Source organism: Artemia franciscana, chromosome 6 (genome assembly GCF_032884065.1).
Source record: "Artemia franciscana chromosome 6, ASM3288406v1, whole genome shotgun sequence".
Classification (NCBI taxonomy): domain Eukaryota; kingdom Metazoa; phylum Arthropoda; class Branchiopoda; order Anostraca; family Artemiidae; genus Artemia; species Artemia franciscana.
In genome coordinates, this window is record NC_088868.1 from 9,541,408 (window position 1) to 9,567,285 (window position 25,878).

Below are 25,878 nucleotides of genomic sequence, written 5' to 3' on the forward strand. Positions count from 1 at the left end.
TGACTTTGAAAATTGAAAAATGCTTATTCAATGCATGTTTTTTTTTTTCAGAAATTGTTACAAAAAAATTGTAAATCAAGAGAAGTATAAACAAGTGAGGTAAAACAAGTGTTAAAAAAGGTATGGTAAAACAAGTGAAGCATAAACAAGTGAGGTAAAACAAGTGTTACAACAAGTATGGTAAAACAAGTGAAGTATAAATAAGTGTTACAAAAAGTATGGTAAAAAAGTGAAGTATAAACAAGTGAGGTAAAGGAAGTGTTACAAAAAGTATGGTAAAACAAGCGAATTATAAACAACTGAGGTAAAACAAGTGCTACAAAAAGTATGGCAAAACAAGTGAAGTATAAACAAGCGTTATAAAAAGTATGGTAAAACAAGTGAGGTAAAACAAGTGTTATAAAAAGTATGGTAAAACAAGTGAAGTATAAACAAGTGTTACAAAAAGTATAGTAAAACAAGTGAAGCATAAACAAGTGAGGTAAAATAAGTGTTACAAAAGGTATGGTAAAACAAGTGCTACAAAAAGTATGGTAAAACAAGTGAAGTATAAACAAGTGAGGTAAAACAACTGTTACAAAAAATATGGTAAAACAAGTGAGATAAGTGAAGATACAGATTACCCCGATGGAAAATGTGTTAACTATTATTATTGTGCATATTATGAACATACGAAATAAGAATTGTTTACTTAACATGTTTCCTTATGTCCGGTTACCTATTCTGAATTTTATATAAACACAGTCAGTAAATGCACAAAAGAAACCAGTCAGCAAATGCACCAAAGAAACGCTATACACTATAGAAAGCATGTTCCAGTCTACACGTTAAAAAGTAAAGAAAAAGTTAGAATCAATGCAAGAAAAAAAAGAAAGAGGATGAATCGAAACGCTAGTCATTGATATAACCATAACCAAGGGAATATACATCATTTCTTCTTCTTTTTTTGGGGGAGGGGGGGGGGAAACTTTTCAAGACGCATCAAAAATTTATTTATATAGTTTTTGTTACATTTACGAGTTTCTTTGCATTGACTATGAAACATTTACGATTTTTTTAGTTAAACAAAAATTGCAGGTGGGGTGGGGGAGGGGTTAAACCCGATACCACCTCCCACCCCCTTGGATACGGCATTGCCCAAAATTATTCTTAAAGCATTATGGAAAAGACGTTCACTATTAAGCAAGCAAGAAATACTTAAAAACAGTTAGCTTATTGTTTATGATCGAAATGAAGTGTACAAAATGAAGGGAAAATGATATTTTCAGACAAATGAAGGCTATACTTTAGGCTGTTTCCTTCTTTCTGCTTCCTCCTCTGCTTCTTTCTGAATGTCAGCTACGTATTTCTCTACCTCCGAGGCTTCCAACATCTAAATAAATGGAAAACTTATTTTAAAACATACTTTAACGAATTTATACATGTTATTATTGTCCCAAAAATAAAAGCAGTATATACGATGACAATTTCTTACGCAAATTTACTCACTACTAACGAATTGATAAATTTTGCATTTAATCTTTCTTTTTCACCTTAAACCAGTTAAGAGCTTTCGAAGCGAATGGCAAATTATATCTACTGTTTTACAAAAACTTAGCTCGTATTATTTGTTCACATCTTATTCAAAATCCAAACAGATTGACCTGCTTGACTTGCTTATCGCTCCTGCTGGTGACCCAGCGTAGAGAGGCGTGACTCTATGCCTCCAATCTGAACGTTCCTAAGAAAGCGTGACTGCTTCTGAGGTCAGTACGAATCATGGAGAGGTACCAGGCAAGGCCATCCCTCCTTCTGAGCTGGGGCCTTACTCAGGGGCGATTCAAGCCGTGTGCAGAGAGGGGGGGGGGGAATAGCGTACTGATGACCGAACTACCATAGCGTTTTGGCAATAACCCGACAAGAGTCGAAATGACCAGTTATTGAGACGAAGAGTTAGGATCGCCAAATGGAGGACGAATTCTATTTAAAGGCACAAATCTCATTTTACTTTAATTTTTTACTTTATTTTCAGTTTTTTAAGTTGAGACTCAACACTTTTGAAAAATAAAAGAATTCTTGAGCATCATCAATAATTACATAGCTATCACTATTAATTCATATGACCAGCAACAAACTTCATAAACACAGCTTCAAAAGCGCTGCTTTTTTTTAACAATAACAAACCGTCTTGCCATTTGGCATTATGAATGACTGCAACTAAGGGACAAGGAGGGGTGACACCCGCACAATTCACCAGAAATGGGACTCTCACCCAAAGTCAATTGTAAATTTTCCTTGTCATTCAAAGCAACCTTTGAATGAACCTTTTCATTCAAAGCTACACGACTACACATTATAAGTGAAAAACACGTCCGAGTATTCTCAAACTTCGACGGTGTGTGTGTGTTTTTTTTTTTTTTTTTTTTTTTTTTTTTTTTTTTTTTTTTTTTTTTTTTTTTTTTTTTTTTAATTTCGATAAAACTCCTTTAAACCACATTTTAAATAAAGTTTTTTATTGTTTTAAAAAGTAGAATTGTGACGGAGTCAAACTTTAGCGTAAAGAGCGAGGCGTTGCAGAGGGTCAACCCCTTTCATACACGGAGTAATCTCTGTTCGTTTTAAGTTTTAATGTTGCTCCTTACTTGCAGTTAAAAAAACTTGTTTTTTTTTTTTTACTTAATTTCGATAAAGCTCCGTTAAACCAAATTTTAAATCATGGCTAAACTTAAATAAAGAAATATTTTGGTTAAGTAACATTTATAACCAAGAACCCCCCCCCCCCCCCCAAAAAAAAATAGTTCTTAATGACAATATCTGTTCAAATTAAAAAGATTACAGCAGGTAGATTTTGGTAGAAATATTTATATAGATATTGTATGATAGCCCAGCGTCTCAATAAAAAAAATTTAGGCCACCTGTCCACTAGGAACAGAAAAACCGTTCTCAAACTTCGACGGTGTGTGTGATTTTTTTTATTTTTTTTATTTCGATAAAGCTCCAATAGACCAAATTTTTAATCACGGCTAAACTTAAATAAAGAAATATTTTGGCTAAGTAACATTCATAACCAAGAGACCCCCCCCACCCAAAAAAATAGTTCTTAATGACAACATCTTTTCAAATTAAAAATTTAATGGAAGTAGATTTTGGTACAAATACTTCTACAAATATGCATGATAGCCCAGGGTCTCAATAAAAATATTTTAGGCTACCTGTCCACTAGGAACAGAAAAACCGTTCTCAAACTTCGACGGTGTGTGTGATTTTTTATTTTTTATTTCAATAAAGCTCCATTAAACCAAATTTTAAATCATGGCTAAACTTAAATAAAGAAATATTTTGGCTAAGTAACATTCATAACCAAGAGACCCCCCCACCCAAAAAATAGTTCTTAATGACAACATCTTTTCAAATTAAAAATTTAAAGGAAGTAGATTTTGATAGAAATACTTCTACAAATATGCATGATAGCCCAGCTTCTCAATAAAAATATTTTAGGCCGCCTGTCGACTAGAAAAAGAGAAAAAGAAAACCCATTCAACCAACAAAACTTTTTCTGATACTTCCTTATTTTATTTTTTTAGGCGAAAACAAGGCGTTTATAGAAGGAAGTGTTTGGAGCAGTTGATATGGATCCCATCTCGCAAGTGCGAGACCTGAATTTCAGGGTTGAAAGGGTTAATTACTGGAGTCACTACATCTCTAGATGTAATCTAACATAGAAAATGACATATGTCTATACTCCCAACTGGAATAAAAAACGGCCTAAATAAAGATTTTTATTAGAAACAAAAACACTCCCACAGTTGTTACAATAAATTTTGTAGTGGTGATACCACAGGGTTATTCAGGTATGTACACATGAATTTATTTTTGGCGATAGGAGGCTGTTGGTACAAGAAAACACAACAGAATAACAACAATAACTGGTGAAACATAAAAAAGGACAAATTATTGGGACAATCGTTAGAATCTAATCCTGACACTTCTTAAAGTAATTTCAAATTACCAATCTCTTACTTATTGGATACTATCGAAATATATTAAATATAATTGGAGCATTGCATCTCCGCTAAAACGTGCATTAAAATATTTCAACAATAATAAGAATACTGTAATTCTAACACCGTTATTAAAAATACTCTATACATCTTATTAAACAAGCAATAATTGTATATATGTGAATATCTTTATTCTTTGAATTTTTTCTTGAAAACTGCTGTAAATTTTTTTCTTCTCAAAATTGACATACTACCATTTATGGTGTAAAAAAAGAAATCCAGATGGGTCAAGACTTCGAGGAAATTCGTCTCCATCTTCCATTCTCCTTAATATTTCTCATAAATTATCTGCTGACTGAAATTCAACCCCTTGATCCCAATCCTTCGTCACAATTAAACGTCTGCTGATTAAATTTAGCCCTCTTGATCATAATTCATCATCAAAATTAGTCTTCTGCTGACTGAAATTAAACCCCTTGATCACAATTCAAGGTTACAATTAATCGTCTGCTGACTGAAATTAGACCCCTTGATCACAATTCATCGTTGCAATTAATAGTCTGCTGACTGAAATTGGACTCCTTGACCACAATTCATCGTCACAATTAATCGTCTGCTGACCGAAATAAGACCCTTTGATCACAGTTCATCGTCACAATTGATCGTCTGCTGACTGAAATTAAACCCCTTGATCACAATTCATCGTCACAATTAATCGTCTGCAGACTGAAATTAGACCCCTTGATCACAATTCATCGTCACAATTAATCGTCTGCTGACTGAAATTAAACCCCTTGATCACAATTCATCGACACAATTAACCGTCTGCTGACTGAAATTGGACTCCTTGATCACAATTAATCGTCTGCTGACTGAAATAAGACCCCTTGATCACAGTTCATCGTCACAATTAATCATCTGCTGACTGAAATTAAACCCCTTGATCACAATTCATCGTCACAAATAATCATCTGCTGACTGAAATTGGACACCTTGATCACAATTCATCGTCACAATTAACCGTCTGCTGACTGAAATAAGACCCTTTGATCACAGTTCATCGTCACAATTGATCGTCTGCTGACTGAAATTAGACCCCTTAATCACAATTCATCGTCACAATTAATCGCCTGCAGACTGAAATTACACCCCTTGATCCCAATTCTTCGTCACAATTAAACGTCTGCTGATTAAATTTGGCCCTCTTGATCACAATTCATCATCACAGTTTGTCGTCTGCTGACTGAAATAAGACCCCTTAATTACAGTTCATCGTCACAATTAATCGTCTACTGACTGAAATTAAACCCCTTGATCACAATTCATCGTCACAATTAACCATCTGCTGACTGAAATTGGACTCGTTGATCACAATTCATCGTCACAATTGATCGTCTGCTGACTGAAATAAGACCCTTTGATCACAGTTCATCGTCACAATTGATCGTCTGCTGACTGAAATTAAACCCCTTGATCACAATTCATCGTCACAATTAATCGTCTGCAGACTGAAATTAGACCCCTTGATCACAATTCATCGTCACAATTAATCGTCTGCTGACTGAAATTAAACCCCTTGATCACAATTCATCGTCACAATTAACCGTCTGCTGACTGAAATTGGACTCCTGGATCACAATCCATCGTCACAATTAATCGTCTGCTGACTGAAATAAGACCCCTTGATCACAGTTCATCGTCACAATTAATCATATGCTGACTAAAATTAAACCCCTTGATCACAATTCATCGTCACAACTAACCGTCTGCTGACTGAAATTAGACTCCTTGATCACAATTCATCGTCACAATTGATCGTCTGCTGACTGAAATAAGACCCTTTGATCACAGTTCATCGTCACAATTGATCGTCTGCTGACTGAAAATAAACCCCTTGATCACAGTTCATCGCCACAATTAATCATCTGCTGACTGAAATTGGACACCTTGATCACAATTCATCGTCACAATTAACCGTCTGCTGACTGACATAAGACCCTTTGATCACAGTTCATCGTCACAATTGATCGTCTGCTGACTGAAATTAGACCCCTTGATCACAATTCATCGTCACAATTAATCGCCTGCAGACTGAAATTACACCCCTTGATCCCAATTCTTCGTCACAATTAAACGTCTGCTGATTAAATTTGGCCCTCTTGATCACAATTCATCATCACAGTTAGTCGTCTGCTGACCGAAATAAGACCCCTTGATTACAGTTCATCGTCACAATTAATCGTCTGCTGACTGAAATTAAACCCCTTGATCACAATTCATCGTCACAATTAACCATCTGCTGACTGAAATTGGACCACAATTCATCGTCACAATTAATCGTCTGCAGACTGAAATTAGACCCCTTGATCCCAATTCTTTGTCACAATTAAACGTCTGCTGATTAAATTGGACCACATTTGATCACAATTCATCGTCACAATTAATCGTCTGCAGACTGAAATTAGACCCCTTGATCCCAATTCTTCGTCACAATTAAACGTCTGCTGATTAAATTTTGCCCTCTTGATCACAATTCATCATCACAGTTTGTCGTCTGCTGACTGAAATAAGACCCCTTAATTACAGTTCATCGTCACAATTAATCGTCTGCTGACTGAAATTAAACCCCTTGATCACAGTTCATCGTCACAATTAATCATCTGCTGACTGAAATTGGACTCCTTGATCACAATTCATCGTCACAATTCGTCTGCTGACTGAAATTAGACCCTTTGATCACAATTCATCGTCACAATTGATCGTCTGCTGACTGAAATTAAACCCCTTGATCACAATTCATCGTCTGCAGACTGAAATTAGACCCCTTGATCACAATTCATCGTCACAATTAATCGTCTGCTGACTGAAATTAGACCCCTTGGTCACAGTTACTCGGAATAGATTACACTGAGGAGAAGGAATTGAGTCACCTGGACTTTTTGAACGGATGATAACTGTAATCAGAGGCCATAACGATACATGCAAGTGTTTTCTTTGTGAAACCGTGGCTGATAAGAGATTGGGTTAATCAAATTTGTAAGCAACGATTGTTTGATTAATTAACCGCCTAGCCTATTGCTATGTAACACAGCAGGTCAATTGAACTTTGAACGACAATAGCAAGAGATTGATCAGTTTGAGTTTTGACATCGAGATAAATAGTATTCAACTCAACACAGTTTTATATCAAATTGAGTTACTCACCTGTTTCTTTTTACCTAGCGAAGGTTGGTCTCCTTGTATTAACGTAACCAGAGTAATAAAAATTCAAAAAACACGCTGTATGATCGCACATAAAGAAAGAGGGGTGGAAAACGCCAAATATCATTTTCGTCTAATTCTGTATTAAAACACCAATTCAATTACTTTGTTAAGATAGAAACAAAATATTTCTAACAATTAATTTTTTTTTTAACGATCAGCGTTTTAAAAACTTTACCACATTCATGACATCTATCCAAAATGGCAGGCATCATGTTTATCTTTTCCTACATTACCTGTCTTATAGTTTTGACTTTTTTTTTGGATAAATTCATACTTTTTGATCATCTAACAATAAAATTTTTTATTAGAGATATTTTTCTTCTTACACAAACACTTTTTGTAAGAATGATTATAACTGATTGAAATGCATTACCAAACTAGAGCGAAAATCAACATTAAAACTTAAGACAAACGACATTTAAACAATTAAATGATGCTTTCCTGAAAGCGTGGTAGAGGACGATGTCTCCCATGGAAGGGAGGTACCATATTCCAAATCTTTTGACACTTTCTGAAAACTGAAAAATGCACTTTTTTACACATTTCTTTTGCAAATGAACTTCGGAAGAAAAATGGCATACAGTCAGGAAGCAATTTGTAATCCATCAACTTTATTTACCTTTTAGTGTAATATTTAATAAACATACTTCTCTTAAGATCCCAAACTCGGGGCTGGGATCCCGAAATTTTAAGAGAAGTCCCAAGGAGTGGCAGCCATTCCAGGGAGCAAGCCTTAAGTTAGAAAAATTTTAAAAATCTATATCTGCCAGAATAATAAAACCTACGATTGCCATAAAGCAGTCTGAAAAAAAAATACCGATTTAAATATTTTGAATTCTTTTTCTGTAGAGAAAAAAAAAATATGTACATAGATTAATAACAATTTGAACCTAAAAATAAATCTAATATTTCCTTCACTTTTCCCGCAGTACATCTTAGAATATCCTAACCCATTTGTTATTGCATCTTTAAAACCTTTTAACACTTACAAAACAGAGGGATAACACGCTCTTAACCACAAAAGGAATACGGAGGATATTGAACCCCAAACACTGAAGGTCTACTACTACTACTACTACTACTGATAACTCACTGCAGCACCAAGCCGCTTGAGGCCAACACAGCTACACACGCTCCTCCTCTAACCTAATCTATTCAAGGCCTCCCTCTTTACACTATCCCAAGAAGCTCCCATCTCCTTTAGATCTTTATTTATGACATCCTCCCAACCCAAACGAGGACGACCTGCTTTTCGTGTAGCCCCAGACGGTTTGCCACACAAAACAAAGAAAAAGAAAATTCGAAATTAGATTTTTTTTTTTTTTGACGTTCTATGTCAAGTGCAAACCACACGATAGTATTTATGACTGAGAATGAAAAAGCACATATTTATACCAGACAATTGAACCGATCAGGAACGAATTTGCTCAAGTCCCCAAAATATACCGCACAAGAACTTGTTACCGTATCAACGGTAGACCAAGTACACAATAACTGTCGGAATTTAGCACACATTTTTCTAGTATTAGATCTGAGCGATGAAAATAAATTTTAACAAATATATAAATTGCTATATACACAAAATATACGAATTGTCAAATATATAAAATCCTCGTTCCTATGTCAAATTTGGCAAAAAAAAAAAAAAAAAAAAAAAAAAAAAAAAAAAAAAAAAAAAAAAAAAAAAAAAAAAAAAAACATGCCACAATTTCTAACAGGTATGCTTAGCGAAATAAAACGGAAGGCGTCGCTCAGTCAATCCCTTATGCAAGCAACAATGTTTCCCATGGAGCACTCTCCAACTTTCTGTAAAATATTATAAATACTAAGCGACTTTTGCCACGTGGAACGCTAAGAAAACACTACCTTTAGAGGCTGTCCTTTTTTCATTACAGCAATCTCCAAGTTCTTCCCTCCGGATTGAACAACCTCCAACAAAGCTTTAATTGCCAGTCGTACTGCTTTATCTTCTGTTTCAACAGCAGTATCTGAATAATGCTTTTCCAGATACTCCCGAACGCTCTTGCCGCTGCGGCCCGTAGCATTAGCCTGTGCAAAAAAACAAAAAACAAATAAACAAACTATAACGAACAATTACAAACAAACGGTTTAAAATAAAAACGGGCCATGTTCCAGAAACAAGGATCTTTTACAATACTTTTCTAGGGACTTTAATAATGTTTTTCAAAGAGACTCAGTCCAGAAACTAAATAAAAAAACTAACAAGTTTTTTTTAACTGAAAGTAAGGAGCGACATTAAAACTTAAAACGAACAGAAATCACTTCGTATATGAAAGGGGCTGTTTCCTCATCAACGCCCCGCTCTTCACGTTAAAGTTTGACTCTTTCTCTCAACTATTCTTTTTAAAACCGTAAAAAATTTTAGTGTAAAGAGCCCGTCATCGATAAATCCCGTCATCGATAGTATTAGAATCCGCCAGTCCCAGTGTCGGAAATATCTTGGTATTATTTACGGCCAGACGCTTAGATCCACTAGAGGCCTGTTTACCGATTTAATCTATAGATCTATTCAATCGGCTTATGGAAAAACAGTCAAATGCAAGAGACCATTAGATGGTTTTATTCTTTCAAAACTTTCAGTGCCATTTTTTCTCCCATAACTTGGTATATATCGCCCTTGTGGGAAATGTTGTCTCTCACCGAGTGTCGAAAAACACGGAATACTTATTACCGTTACGCAAAAGTTTTGCTGGGACTTCCACTCTGTTTCTCTAACACGGAGATCTCATCGATATACGGAATATTCAATCCATCAAGTAAAGTGATCGACTAGGGCTTCTGTGCAATCTCTCAACAAGCTATACGATTCACCGATGACTCAACTACTTATATGATAATTGGAGTTGAGTTTTAGAGTCAGCTGATTTTTTCTCTTTTTTTTAACTGTTTTTTTTTTCTCATTTTTGTAATAAGTGGGCTCATATATATATATATATATATATATATATATATATATATATATATATATATATATATATATATATATATATATATATATATATATATATATATATTTACTGTCCAGACTAGAAATTAATTTAGTTTAATTCTTTTCCTAAATCTTTTCTAAATGAATCTTTTTTACATTATGTGGAATCTAGAGGTTTATTATTGTGGTTGTTCTTTGGTGCGTAATAGACCTAGGAGAAACATGTGGTTATGAATATGAGCAGAGAATGCAGTGTCTAAACTTTAGGTAAATTTTTTCCCGAAGGCGAATTTACCGGCAAAATACATCGATGTCGTGTCGGTAGGATATTGATATATCGGTATCGGACTCCAAAAATTCATATCAGTCATGCCCTAGCCAAGACCTAGAGCTTCTACATACGAAGAGTTCAGAAACAAGACGGACAAATTCTCGGAAAATAATTTTTTACGATGCTTTTCTAGCTACTTCAATAACAGTTTTAGACCGGACTAAGTCCAGAAAGAAAAAGCTTGCTGCATTTTTTTTTTCTCAAAAATTTCCATATACTCTTGTTATTGTAGCATGTAGTATTAGCCTGAATAAAAAATTAAAGGTAAAATATCAACTATACAGAGTTACATATGAAGCGTTTGGTATAAAAACAGGCCAAGTCTAAAAAAAAGGAATTTTGAAACTCGTATCAACAAAAAACTGAAATTTTAAACAGACAGAAAGTTTAGAAAGTTTAAACAAACCCTATCCCGATAAAATGTCTTTGATATTTGAAAGAAATCAGAAGACTTTCGAACATAAATTTAAGGAATCGGCTGAAGTATCAAATCCAAAACATATCCGAAAGTTTTATTGACCTAGCCAAACTGCTTATCCTTTAACTATCAAAGAAAAGTAGCCCAGAAAGTACCCCACCCCCTAATTTGTATAATAAAGAATACTTAACCAGGAGAGACCATAGAAACGAAAGCACGATGGCGGGAGATCGAGGGTGGATTTCAACAGAAACACGGATGAAATACTGAGAAGAAAGCGAAGTAGAAAAGTAATGGCCCCACAGGCCTCCATAAAACACAAGTCAAGCTAGAAAAACGATATAAACTATTTTTCTCCAGTATTCGACAAAAGCAGCTTGTTTTAGAATAGTTTAGATAGGTCAGGAGGTAAATCCTCACCGAAGCGAGAACTTTACTAATTTTTTGAAAATTTTTAGGATTTTTTTTTGAAAAAAGAAAACAGACTTTCTTTTTGGGTGTTTAAAAGTTAAAAAAAACTTAGGTCTACAATTCCTCTTAATTCTGTGTGCTCTAAACAAAATTCCCTGATAACAAGAATTAAGAAAAGCAATTAGAAAAGGAAAGAGGTTTTAAAGTGTTTTCAATTCTAAATATACAAGGCATGCAGAACGATTGCAAATGGAAGTGAAGAAAAAGTTTATTCCAAGCGCATAGTTGAACGGAGAAACATTGTTACAAAGATGATTTTTTTTTTTTTGATGAGCAGACACAAAGAAGAGGTTATTAAACAATCGGGACATATCTATAAACCAAAGAGCTAAAAATGTAAAGGACATCTATAATTTCAGGCTTAATTTAGGGGAGGGGTCAGCTGGTTATTGGGGAGGGACAACCTGTGTGCAATACTTAAGAGCTTGGTAGCTGTATGCAATACTTAAGAGCTTGGTAACTAATTATTTTGTTTCTGTAAACTTTTACAAAAGCATTTGAGCATACATCTCGGCGATATTCAAAAAGTTTTTTTTTTTACTTTACCAAAGCTCTGAAACAATGAATAGGCCTCTGAAACAATATTGAATTATTTCAACTACTTTAAATTATTAATTCTAACAGCTTTTTCCAAATAAAAACAAATTTTGCACTAGAATAGTAAAATGAATAAAACAATATTTGATAGAAATTTGAGACAATAGTTTCAATTAAATATATATATTGGAAGTCGAGCGCACATCTAATTTTACCCTTCACAACGACTTTTCATTACTATTAAATACTTAATTCAGGGGAATCTAGAGGTCCACCACAACAGAAATGTGAAAATCCTATATAAATTGAACTCTTTGAACACAAGTAAAAAGGTAAAGACAATGAAGCAGCAAATTAGACAGAAATAAAAATAACTTCCATGTAGACATGACAAAAAGAACAAATTGAAATAGAATTAGCATTTATACTTTCTCTGCTAAAATTCCTTCTACTTTCTATGCTCCTTTACTCGATATATTCTTTCTACGATTTTTACATATTTTCCTTTGAAGTCAGTCCAAAAAACTCCTTCTCCCGATAAATTGACAAATTTTGGGGTAAGATTAAATTTTAAAGTGTTTTTCTCTTTCCATGAGGAAGAAATGTCTCTCCCCCCCCCGTGTTAGGCTTAATGGTGGACGAGGAAAATACAGAAAAATTAATTTCTAAAATATTACATTTTTTTGAAATCTTAATGAGGAGTCCGGAAACCAAATTGATTAGCTTTACCTTGGAATTTTGAGATTTTAAACCCCACGAAAACAATAAGTAGGATTGCCGAAAAATGCAACAAACTTTCTGCTACTTATTAAATGATTTTTTAAAGTCAACAGAACATAGGCTATTTAAATTCAGTTCACACAATTAAACAGAAAAAAATTGTAATTTTTCCCAACAAGATTATTGGTCCCTCGTTTTATCGATTTGTTTAAGGATTTGGTCGATCTGGTGTCGAATCTATTTATAATTATGCTAAAATATATATTTTACTTATCCAAAACTACTGCAAAATACCCCCTCGAAAGAAACATTCCTAAGTAGATATTTTGTATCTAAGCATATTTGTTCCACTGGTAATTCTAAATTTTTTTTCAAGATTGTAGTTTGTCAGTGAGAAAAACATATCTTTATGGTATTCAGAATCTAGATCATCAACTCACAATTATGATTGTCAATAAAACAGTATTTGATGCTCTAAATTGTCATCTGAACAGCATATTTAAAAACCCATTACATTAGCTTACAATCCGACTTGTCAGTGAAAAAGGTTACGAACAATCCTGACATTTTGACAGTGTTTCATCGTAAATGATTAGCTGACAGCAAATGGTAAAACACAACAGTATTGGGTCTCGAAACTGGTTGTAACCGGTAATTTCCAGTAGATACGGCGTTTTTGATAATTCTTCAAGGACCAGCCTGTGGACAGGTTCCGTAGGCGTCACAAAAGCATTATTGACTTTCCACGTAGTAATTGCATAGTTTAGTTGTGTTTTCCACGTATTCGAGATGTTATTTTGCGAGTTATTCCTTGATACTGCTTTCATTTTTCTTCAACTTTTTGTATCTTCTTTGAGACAAAACGTTTACTTCCTTGGTACGAGTTTTTCCTTGATACTGCTTTCATTTTTCTTCAACTTTTTGTATCTTCCTTGCCACGAAAAGTTTACTTCCTTGATACAAGTTTTTCCTTGATACTGCTTTCATTTTTCTTCAACTTTTTGTATCTTCCTTGATACAAAAAGTTTACTTCCTTGATGCGAGTTTTTCCTTGATACTGCTTTCATTTTCTTCAACTTTTTGTATCTTCCTTGATACAAAAAGTTTACTTCCTTGATACGAATTTTTCCTTGATACTTCTTTCATTTTTCTTCAACTTTTTGTATCTTCCTTGATACAAAAAGTTTACTTCCTTGATACAAGTTTTTCCTTGATACTTCTTTCATTTTTCTTCAACTTTTTGTATCTTCCTTGATACAAAAAGTTTACTTCCTTGATAAAAGTTTCTCCTTGATGCTGCTTTCATTTTTCTTCAACTTTTTGTATCTTTCCTGATACAAAGAGTTTACTTCCTTGATACAAGTTTTTTCTTGATACTACTTTCATTTTTCTTCAACTTTTTGTATCTTTGTACTCCTCTAAGGGCATTTTGTACTAGTAAAGAGGATTGAAATAAATAATTCTTATTTGATGTGTAGCAGTTTTGTTTATTTTAGGGATGCTAATGCCCAAAGCTGCCACCTGTAGCACGAAAGTGCTATTTTAGCAGTATATCATTATGTGTAGCATGTAGTACGTGCTCAGGGTTGCCATCCGTAGCACAAAAGTGCTATTTTAGCACCATTATTCATTTTTTTTTTGTAGTACCAAAAACCACTGTGTAGCACGCAAAGTTGGACAATTGTAGCGCTTTAAGAACTGGCAATGGTGGCAACCCTTCTTCTGCGTCAATGATTGAAATTACTTGTTCTTGTCCCACTTCTCCTGCCCACTACCTCCGCTCCAAGAAGTATCACCTTCCGCCAATCAAATCAGAAAGAGCTAGGTTCTCAATCAGATACCAGATTCCTCATATTGTAAATAAACTTAACTTAGTAGAAATGTATCGAAGTTTCACAAGTCAATTTTCTTCGAAAAACATATTTCAAAAATAGTTCTTTGCCTGGATGTCGGGATTGATTAATAATAGATTTTAGTATGTATTTTTCTGCGGATTTCTCTCGCTGGGGTGGTCTCCTCTATGATCTCCTACCTTGTATATTTTTTTCGTCTTAGTTTTTTTTCTCTTTTTGGAATTATTAGCATGATGAGACGTTGTGTTTTTTTTTCTATGCATTTGTACTGCCCCAGCCTTACGAGCTCTGCTCTCTGTTGGTGCATAATACTGTTTTTGTATATTTTTAATTTGAATTAATAAATATTGATTGATATTGTAACAGAATGACTTCTATGAATTTTACAGATGTGCCATGTTGTTTACTACATAACATTGGAGTATTTTCTAATTTGGCCACCCCTTTTCTAGTCCAGTTAAAATTTTCTCAACTACGAAGTCCAACTAAAATAAACACATTTTTAATATTTTTAACAGAATTACATTTTAGTTGAATCAATTAAACACCTTCCTAAACGGCAGTTTTCGAGTACTATTATTTACAAAGAACTTGAATATTTGAAAAAAAAAGGGTAGACAAGGAACATACTTTCCATTCGTGATAAACCCCTGAAGGATCTGTTTGGAACAGCCGTGGAGTGCCATCGTAATCAAATCCCGCAATAAGACAAGAAATACCAAACGGACGTCGACCGTTGCTCTGTGTGTATTTCTGCTTCAGAGCTAGAAAAGAAAAGCTTTTAATGTTTGCCATATATTCATATATTTTCTAATCCTAAGGGGTAGTATGCCTATTTATCCGGCCAAATGATTCATGGCTCGTCGATTTAGACGCCATCTTGATAACATCTGGGATAAGATGGTTCGTTGATGACATCCAAAAAGCAGATATTGTGGCTAGTTTACAAGGCAAGAGATGGTTTACCGTTTGAAAATCTTTACTAAGATAAATGACCAACAATTAATAAAATTATAATTATAATAACCGATGATAAATTATAATTAATTGCATAAAGTTGAGGAGAATATGAAATTTTGGGCAACAAGCTTCCTACTTGTCCCTGTAAGAAAAAGACCCAGCAACGGAAGTGTCGTTTCGAAACCCTATGCACCAGATATGCACCATCCTTCATTATTTTTTTTAGAATAATGTGAGTTGAGAAGAAATTTTAAACAGTTTTCTCTACACATGAAGATCCTTTTCATTTATGGCTGAATATATAAAACTTTCCCCTCCTCTCATGGGCAAGAATATGCCAAAATTATTGCATGCTTCAAAAAAGATGCCAATAGGAAATACAATTTGAAGTTCGTGTTCTTATACAGAAATTTCAGCAATTATACTATGGGCATAGTCAATAGTTAATAGCTGCTTTTTAGCAGTCAAAAGTCAAAACTCGAATATTTTTCAACTGCTTAACTAACTTTTTGAAACCCTATGACGTGCCGCATCGTTGTTTTGCGACATAAATTTTATTTATGGGTTAATGACGACGAAGACCACACTGCCTTTCCGTCACAAACACCAAAAACAAGAAGAAATATAGGAAATGTTTTAAGACAGTGGGAAACAGATTAGAATGAATATTTCGATCCTATGTCCAAGGGCCGTCCTCAACAATACAAATAAGAAAAAACAATTTACGAGAAGATAAAATCTATAAAACTAAAATAAACAATTTTTCAAAACAGTCATTAACATTTATGGGTTGTTATTTTGCGGCAAGTTGAGGGGGGGGGGGGCTATCAAGTTCATATCATCTAAGTCTCAATTTCATGACGATATACTGAGTTGCTCAAACCCTTTCTCGATTAACGGTGATCTATTAAATACTCTGCTTTATCTACTATGAATTTAAGGTCAACTTTATTCGGAAAAAGTCAAAATACACTCAAAAATGGGTGCAATCTTGGTCAACCTTATACCAACTCAGAGGCATAGTAAATAGATAAATAAGATGCATACATCTGAGATAAAAAGAGACGAAAAAATAAAAATCTAATATGTATACTTTTGAGATAAATAGTTCAGTAAAAATAATTACGCTGCAACAAATGTTTCAGGTCTATAGTAATACAAACTTTCGTGGCTTCCTCAATATAGTTGCAGACTCACTTCTCTTTAGGGAGGTTTAATTTGAACCAACGTTCGTAAAATATTGGAGACCATATTTGAACAGGACTACTTCCAAACTTTTCTTGCTTCGTTTTTTGCAACTTTATTTCGGAAAGCAATAGTTTGGTTCATATAATCTAAATGTACATTATTCATTGTGATGAGAAGTCATCTGTTTTAAAGGATCGGATTGTCTAAAATTAAATCTAGGCCCATTAGACGTAGCATCTTTAGGTCCCATCACTCTAGGATGAAAAATGAGACTTGAATTAGAGCTTTCTCATCATCTAGGTCTCATCCAGGTTGCACCTCTAGGTAGTATATACCCAAAGCAAGTCAAATATGACTGCTTTGCAATATAAATATAATTTCTGGAGCTATATAATTCTAAAATAAACATGAAAACAAAACCATGTTTCTTCCTGTAGACATAGTTGCGAGCGTTGCTCCACAACAATGATTCAAGGTCACAATTGCTGCCATACTTCACGAGTCCTTGGTGTCTCGTAGAGAATTGCCTGTATCAGATATACAGCTCAGTTTGTTTATGTAGAAATAGTATTACGTACCATTAAGATCACCCTTGGGTACTCTATTGGTATAATAGCAGAGAGAAAAAAAAGAAAGATAAAATACAGGTAAATAATTGTGTTTATATTAACCTCTATTTCTTAAACAATGAATTAGTCTTTTACAAATGTTTTGCAATCTTCTTAGACTTCTGAGTGTAATTTGAACTTTGTCTTCGTGTTCTTGGGTACAACATTGCAGAGACTTTTTTTTCATTACAGCTTTTGTCTTTACAGTATCTACCCAACAACTTGTTTCTTATATTCGTTTCGGTCATCTTCATCATTATCATACCGATCTTTGATCTTTTGTTTGGCTCCTTCGATTACTGCTTCTCTATAATCTTCATCATTGTGATAACGCTCCTTTCTCTGCTTCTTCATTCATAAAAAAAACCCTCAAGGCTTGTACAGCAAGGAAAATCTTTTAACTTGAAAAACAGGGAAGGTGAATACAACCAGGATATTTTGCATTGACAGTATCTTTTTACCTGCTTTTTCCTTCTCCCAAGTTAGCTGGGCACTGGAACATTTCAGAGGAATGTTTAATGGTTCATTTTAATGAAAATTGCTACATCTAGTGCATTTTGTAATTTAAAAAATATTTAAACTGAAATCATTATTTTTACAAAAAAAACCCTACATTTTCATATACTAGATGATTGATGTCGCCATAATCGTGGGTTAGATGTTTAAAGTAAATACTATATTGTGATGAAAGCAATCACAGAACGTCTATCAAAATGACTTCCTGCTTATGGCATTGGTATGAGTCATAAGACTGGTATGAAAAAAAAAAAGAAGAAGAAATTAAACGCACTGATAAAAATAAAATTCCATTAATATTTTTGCGTTTATAACCTATGTCCCGTCTTCCCTGTGTCCCGGCTTTTAGTTTTCTTTTTCTCATTTATTTTTCAGTTTTTTTCCTTTTTTCAGTTTTTTCCCAATTTTTTAGTTTTTTTTTCTTTTTCAGTTTTTAGTTTTTATTAGTTTTTTTCGTTTTTTTTTGTAGTTTTTACCTTTTTTTAGTTTTTTAGTTTTTTTTCTTTTTTAGTTTTTTACCTTTTTTGTTTTTTTTTTAGTTTCTTAGCTTTTTTAGTTTTTTTAGTATTTTCTTTTTATTTTTTTTTGTAGTTTTTACCTTTATTAGTTTTTTTCTTCTTTTGTATTAATGCTAAAGCCAAGGTTCAAACCTGGAGCCTCTCGGACCTAGAACCTGAAACATAACGCTTTACCAACTCAGCTACTTCGGCTTGAATACATTCGTTTTGAGCAGCTTCTTCGGGTGTTACCATTGTAGGTTCTTCAGTCATTTTACAATTATAAATTTCTCTTTCAACGATCTTCTTACAATTAAAAATTTGTCTTTGAACAATATTCTTAAATACATGTGTCCTGATCGTCATTTATATTCCCTGTGTCTCGGTCGTCATTTGTGTCCCGGAATCCCAGTCTGTAATTTCTCTTTGAGTGTCCCAGTCGTCATTTATATTCCCTCTGTCCCGGTCGTCATTTGTGTCCCGGTCTGTAATTTCTCTTTGAGTGTTTTTTCTTTTTAGTTTTTTTTTTAGTTTTTCACCTTTTTTCTTTTTTCAGTTTTCTTTTTCTTCTTTATTTTTCAGCGTCACTATGAAATATATATCGCCAAACCTTTGTTGTTTTTTTTTAACTAAAATCTGGTAGGCATTGATGACCTTACCCAAGTCAAAATCCCAAACCCAATCATCATCGCTATCATTTTCAGTTTTGATGTTTTGACTCTCGCAGTCCAGGTGGATTTTCATCTAACTGCGCGGTTTTACGTTCTTTAGCCGCAAGCCTGTTTTCTTGCTGTTCTTGTGATTCCTCGGAACGCTTTCTTTCCTTACTTTCTCTATTAGCCGCAAGCCTGTTTTCTTGCTGTTCTTGTGATTCCTCGGCACGCTTTCTTTTCTTACTTTCTCTATCAGCCGTAAGTTTTTTGGCATAGACTCTTTGAGCAGCTTCCTCGGCTGTTGCCATTGTAGGTTCTTCAGTCATTTTACAATTAAACATTTTTCCGTCCACGATCTCCTTACAATTAAAAATTTGTCTTTAAACGATTTTCTTAAATACTTTTAGCCTTCTTTTTTCAATTTCTCTTTTAGCAGCAAGTCTGGTTTCGCGTTTCTCTTGTGATTCCTCGGCACGCTTTCTTTTCTTACTTTCTCTATCAGCAGCAAGTTTTTTGGCATAGACTCTTTGAGTAGCTTCCTCGTCTGTTGACATTGTAGGTTCTTCAGTCATTTTACATTTAAACATTTTTCCGTGAACGAATGTCTTAAATACCTTTAATGACGTCATCGTAATAATGACGACATGGCGACCTGATAACCTGACGTCACTAGACACACAGACAACTTATTTTATATATATAGCTGTCCCGGTCGTCATTTGTGTCCCGATGTCCCGGTCTGTAATTTCGTCAGTCGACAAACATGACGTCAGTCGACACACAAACATGACGTCACTCGACACACAGACATACAGACAACTTATTTATATATATATATAGATGTCCCGGTGTCCCGGTCGTCATTTGTGTCCCGATGTCCCGGTCTGTAATTTCGTTAGTCGACAAACATGACGTCAGTCGACACACAAACTTAACGTCACTAGACACACAGACTACTTATTTTTAGATATATAGATGTCCCGCTGTCCCGGTCGTCATGTGTCCCGATGTCCCGGTCTGTAATTTCGTCAGTCGACAAACATGACGTGAGTAGACACACAAACATGACGTCACTCGACACACAGACAACTTATTTTTATATATATATATTTCGGACAAGGCAGTTCTAATAGTGTACTTTTCGTGTCGTTCTGACAGTACTTTCAGGAGTTACAGGTCATTGTATTTCTATGAATGAGACTTGATCGACTCCTTACTAGGTTGTTAGCTACGCATGCAACCGGAATTTATTAGTGAATTTTTCAATCCGAAATCATGTTTGATGTCACTGTTGCCGGATGAAAGCTGGAAGGGGAACCTAGACACTGAGCCAAAACATACACTCAGATAAATAAATTTTAGATTTTTAGTCTTTTAACAAGATTATAATAACAAGTTTGAAACTTTATATTTGTATATTTCTCAGAGCAATACATTGTAATTAGCAAACTATCTGTGACAAAACTGAAAAAAATAGTTATAAAAAACGCTATTAGATAGCAAGTTTTTTTTATAGTGATACATAAGAATTTTTAAAGAAGTTGTACCACAGCAAGGAGTAGAACACTAACTCAGTAAATAATTTTTTCGCATCAAAGCGTTTAAAATGAATGCCTTCTACAGCAGTTTGATTAAAAAATATGGATGGAACTCAAAAGGAACAACACAATCACTAACTTAACAATGCTAACAACAGCTACTTGATACTCAGCACAATTCCATTGGAGCTGGGTGCATCTATCTATTTGGAGTTTTAACTATTGGAACTAATTCCGGTGATGTTGATTTAGTCAGTTGGGTAAGGAAGCTCTCTGATAGTTTGTTTAATTTTTTTTATTTGTTATAAAAAATATAATATTTCTTATAATCAACATAATCAACTTATAATATTATAAGTTGATCAAAAAAAGGGAGGATAAGGCGACAAAATTCGAAATTTCTAAAATCTGTATATTCCTACCTCCCTACTCCAATAGAGAATCCATTCATGCGTTACTTTAAAAATAAGACAAAATAATGAAGGCATAGAAGAAACAGACTGTTTTTCCATATTCTGATTTTTGGTTAAGGGTCAGTCAGAATTACGTATTAAATTATTTAGTTGCTTAACCGTTTTTTATTGCACTTGGTATTTACCAAGGGGGGGGGGGAGGGAGTTAATTCGAAAAAAATAAAAAAATGGGGTATTTTTAACTTACGAACAGGTGATCGGATCTTAATGATATTTGATATTTAGAAGGATATCCTGTCTCAGAACTCTTATTTTAAATACCAACCGGATACGGTGACATATGGGAGGGGGGTAGAGTTGAAAGGGGAAACCTGAAATCTTGGAAAACGCTTAGAGTGGAGAGATCGGGATTAAACTCGGTGGGAAAAATAAGCACAAGTCCTAGATACGTGATTGACATAACCAGAACGGATCCACTCTTTTTGGTGGAGTTGGGAGGGGAGTTAGTCCGGAAAAATTAGAAAAAATGAGGCATTTTTAACTTAAGAACGAGTGATCGGATCTTACTGAAATTCGATGTTTAGAAGGACCTCGTAACTCAGAACTCTTCTTATCAATCTCCACGGGATTCGGTATCATTGGGGGGAGTTGAGAGGGGGGGGGACATCTTGGAAAACGCTTAGAGTCGAGAGATCGGGATGAAACTTGGTGGCAAGAATGAGCGTAAGTCTTAGATATGTGATTGACATAGCCGGATCAGATCCACTCTCTCTGGGGGAGTTTGGGGGGGGGGGGGGGGGCAAATTCAACAATTCGAAAAAATTTGAAAAAATGAAGTGTTGTTAACTTACGAACGGGTGATTGGATCTTGATGAAATTTGATATTTAGAAGGAACTCGTGTCTCAGAGCTCTTTTGTTAAATACTGACCGGATCCGGTGACATTGGGGGGAGTTGGAGGAGGAAACCGGAAGAATAGGTACAACTCCTAGATACTTGATTGACATAATCAGACCGGATTTGCTCTCTTTGGGGGAGTTGGGGGGGGGGTTAATTTGGAAAATGAGAAAAAATTAGGTATTTTTAACTTACGAACGAGTGATCAGATCTTAATGAAATTTGATACTTAGAGGGACCTCGTGTCTCAGAGCTCTTATCCTGACCAGATCCAGTGACATTCGGGGGAGCTGGACGGTGAAACCGGAAATCTTGGAAAAAACTTCGAGTGTAGAAATCAAGATGAAACTTAATGGCAAAATAAGCACAGATCCTAGATACGTTAATGATATAACCGGACCGGATCCGCTCTCTTTGAGGAGGTTGGGGGGAGGGTGTTAATTCAAAAAAAAAATGAGGCATTTTTAACTTATGAATGGGTTATCGGATCTTAATGAAATGTGTTATTTAGATGGAACTCGTGTCACAGAGCTCTTATATTAAATTCCAACCGGATTCGGTGAGATTGGAGGGGTCAGAGGGGGGAACCGGAAATCTTGGAAACCCCATAGAATATACAACAGTTCAAAATAGGGATGAAACGTTTTAATTGACAGAGAAACAAATATAAAACTTTTTAACTGGATATTTCGAACACATACACAGTGCCCATCATCAGCACTACAGTAAAACTAAAAGACATTAATAACAAGAGCTAAGAGCTCATATGGAACTTGTGACGAGGTGGGAAGAGCCAAAAGCTCATATGGCATGTGCTCTAGCAAAATTCTAAGAATCAATAGATTGATATAAAAGGAAAATTAGAAGCTTAATGCCAATCAGGATTTAAAATAAGAGCTCTGAGACACGAGGTCCTTCTAAATATCAAAATTCATTAAAATCCGATCACCCACTCGTACGTTCAAAAACCTCATTTTTTTAAATTTTTGCTCTCCCTTCAGCCGCCCACATGGTCGAATCGGGGGAAAACGACTTTATCAAGTCAATTTGAGCAGGTCCCTGACACACCAACCAATTTTCATCGTCCTAGTATGTCCAGAAGCACCAAACTCGCCAAAGCACTGGACCACCACCCCCTTCAACTCCCTCAAAGAAAGCGGATCCAATCCAATTACATCTATCACGTATCTACGACATTTGCTTATTCTATCCACCAAGTTTCATTCCGATCTCCACACTCTAAGCGCTTTGCGAGATTTCCAGTTTCACCCTCCAACTCCTCCCAATGTCACCAGATCTGGTTAGGATTTAAAATACGAGCTTTGAGACATGGGTTCCTTCAAAATATGAAATTTCATGAAGATCTGGACACCCGTTCATAAGTTAAAGATACCTCAATTTTTCTAATTTTTCCGAATTAACAACCCTCTACACTCCCCCAAAGAGAGCGGATTCAGTCCGGTTATGTCAATCACGTATCTAGGACTTGTGCTTATTCTTCCCACCAAGTTTCATCCCAATCTCTTCACTCTAAAGGTTTTCCAATATTTCCCGTTTCCCCCTGCAACTCCCCCAATATAACCGGATATGGGATTTAAAATAAGAGCTCTGAGAAACGAGGTCCTTCTAAATATCAGATTTCATTAAGATCCGATCACCCATTCGGAAGTTAAAAATACATCATTTTTTCAATTTTTCCTCTCCCTCTAGCCCCCCAGATGGTCGAATCGGGGAAGCGACTGTTATCAAGTCAATTTGTGCAGGTCCCTGACACGCCTACCAATTTTCATCGTCCTAGCACGTCCAGAAGCACCGAAATCGCCAAAGCACTGGAAATCCTCCCCAACTCCCCCAAAGAGAGCGGATCCGTTCCAATTATGTCAATCACGTATCTAGAACTTATGCTTATTTTTCCCATCAAGTTCCATCCCGATCTCTCCACTCTAAGCATTTTACAAGATTTCCAGTTTCCAAGATTTCTGTTTCTCCCCTCGAACCCTCTGTGTCCTCGGATTCGATTCGAATTCAAAATGGAGCATTTGAGACATAAGATCTTTCTATATATCAAGTTTAATTAAGATCCGATCACCCATTCGTAAGATAAAGATACCTCAATTTTTACGTTTTCCAAGAGTTCCAATCTCCCCCCTCCAACTCCCCCAATGTTTTCCGATCTGGTCCGGATTCAAAATATGAGCTCTGAAGCACAAGATCTTTCTAAATACAAAATTTCATTAAGATCAGATCATCCGTTCGTAAGTTACAAATACCTCATTTTTTCTAATTTTTCCGAATTCCCCCCCCCCCCCCCCGCAACTCCCCCAAAGAGAGCGGATCCGGTCCGGTTATGTCTATCACGTATCTTAGACTTGTACTTATTCTTCCCACCAAGTTTCATCCTGATCACTCAACTCTAAGCGTTTGCCAAGATTTTTGGTTCCCCCCAACTCCCCCAGTGACACCGGATCCGGTCGGGATTTAAAATAAGAGATCTGAGTAACGAGGTCCTTTTAAATATGAAATTTCATTAAGATCCGATCACCTCTTCGTAAGTTAAAATACCTCATTTTTTCTAATTTTTCAGAATTAGCCCCCCCCTAACTCCCCCCAAGATAGCGGATTCGTTCCGGTTATGTCAATCACGTATCTAGGACTTGTGCTTATTTTTCCCACCAAGTTTCATCCAGATCCCTCCACTCAGATAAAGATCCTGATATGTCGGATAAATCTAATAAACCGGAACCTAATAAAGGTCAAGGAGATTTGCTTCCGCTGTTGTATTAAAAAAAAATAAGAGCAGTAAATTACATATAATTAGTTTATCGAGTATAAATTTTGTTTGTTTTAATTAATATCTTTTAGATTTACTGCTCTTTTTTCAATCACAGGCCCGAGCCCGACTCAGGCCTGACAAAATTCATCAATATATTGTTTGAGCAAGTACTGTCTCTATATAAAGGCTTTTAAATATAGCTTTCAAATTTTAACATTTTTGATTAAATGGAACCAGAAACGTCAGAAGCAACTGAAAAAAGGAGGAAGGAAATTGCAAAACCTCTGGGAAACGTAAACAAATAGGCTAACCAGGAACCATACATAAAAAAATGGGTAAGAATAAAATCCAACTGGGTCAAAAGAAAAAGCAAGATTTGTGCTTAGAACTGATGAATTTAAAAAGCAAAAAATAAAAATTAAAAGCCCGGAAAAAAGGAAAATTGTGAGTTTTGGAAATTCTATTTTTATAGTACATTTTTACTCAATTTCTTAATATATATATATATATATATATATATATATATATATATATATATATATATATATGTAAAAATGTACTATATATATATATATATATATATATATATATATATATATATATATATATATATATATATATATATATATATATATATATATATATATATATATATATATATATATATATATATATGTATATATATATATATATATATATATATATATATATATATATATATATATATATATATATATATATATATATGTATATATATATATATATATATATATATATATATATATATATATATATATATATATATATATATATATATATATATATAAACCATCCAAACGGGCTTCCACCATGGTCAATCTCTCTTCATGGTTTAAGTAACCAAACCGATTTCCTTATAAATTCTACTATTTTATTTGTTCTTGATCTTAAACCATATATATATATATATATATATATATATATATATATATATATATATATATATATATATATATATATATATATATATATATATATATATATATATATATATATATATGGTTCAAAACATGTCAAAAGATTATAAATAAGAAAAATCAAGTTTTTTTTTTTTTTTTTTTTAATAATCTTATCATACTTTGCAATGCTTTGATTTAAATTTGAATGTGAAATGCAAATTCTACCCATCTGGGCATGTGTAGTCATTTTCTAAAAATAAATCATGCTTCATTTCATTTCATTTTCTTTCGTTGGGAGAGGGTGATCGTATAAATTTCGGTGGGGGCTCATTGGATTGGTAATCAGAAGTCCTAGTGTCCTTTGTAAGATTCAG

The 25,878-nt window shown here is 34.4% G+C and overlaps 1 protein-coding gene across 1 annotated transcript in view; it reads right to left on the reverse strand.

Annotated features, from left to right (window-relative positions):
* Window positions 1–1,202: 1,202 nt before the first annotated feature.
* LOC136028012 (proteasome subunit alpha type-7-like) overlaps window positions 1,203–25,878 on the reverse strand; it is a 53,765-nt gene continuing 29,089 nt past the window's right edge. The window contains exons 4-6 of the mRNA XM_065705563.1: window positions 15,155–15,288; window positions 9,111–9,293; window positions 1,203–1,372 (exon numbers count right to left, since the gene is read on the reverse strand). Of these exons, the coding sequence (XP_065561635.1) occupies window positions 1,280–1,372; window positions 9,111–9,293; window positions 15,155–15,288 (410 nt within the window). The 3' untranslated portion in view covers window positions 1,203–1,279. The remainder of the gene's footprint in view (window positions 1,373–9,110; window positions 9,294–15,154; window positions 15,289–25,878) is intronic.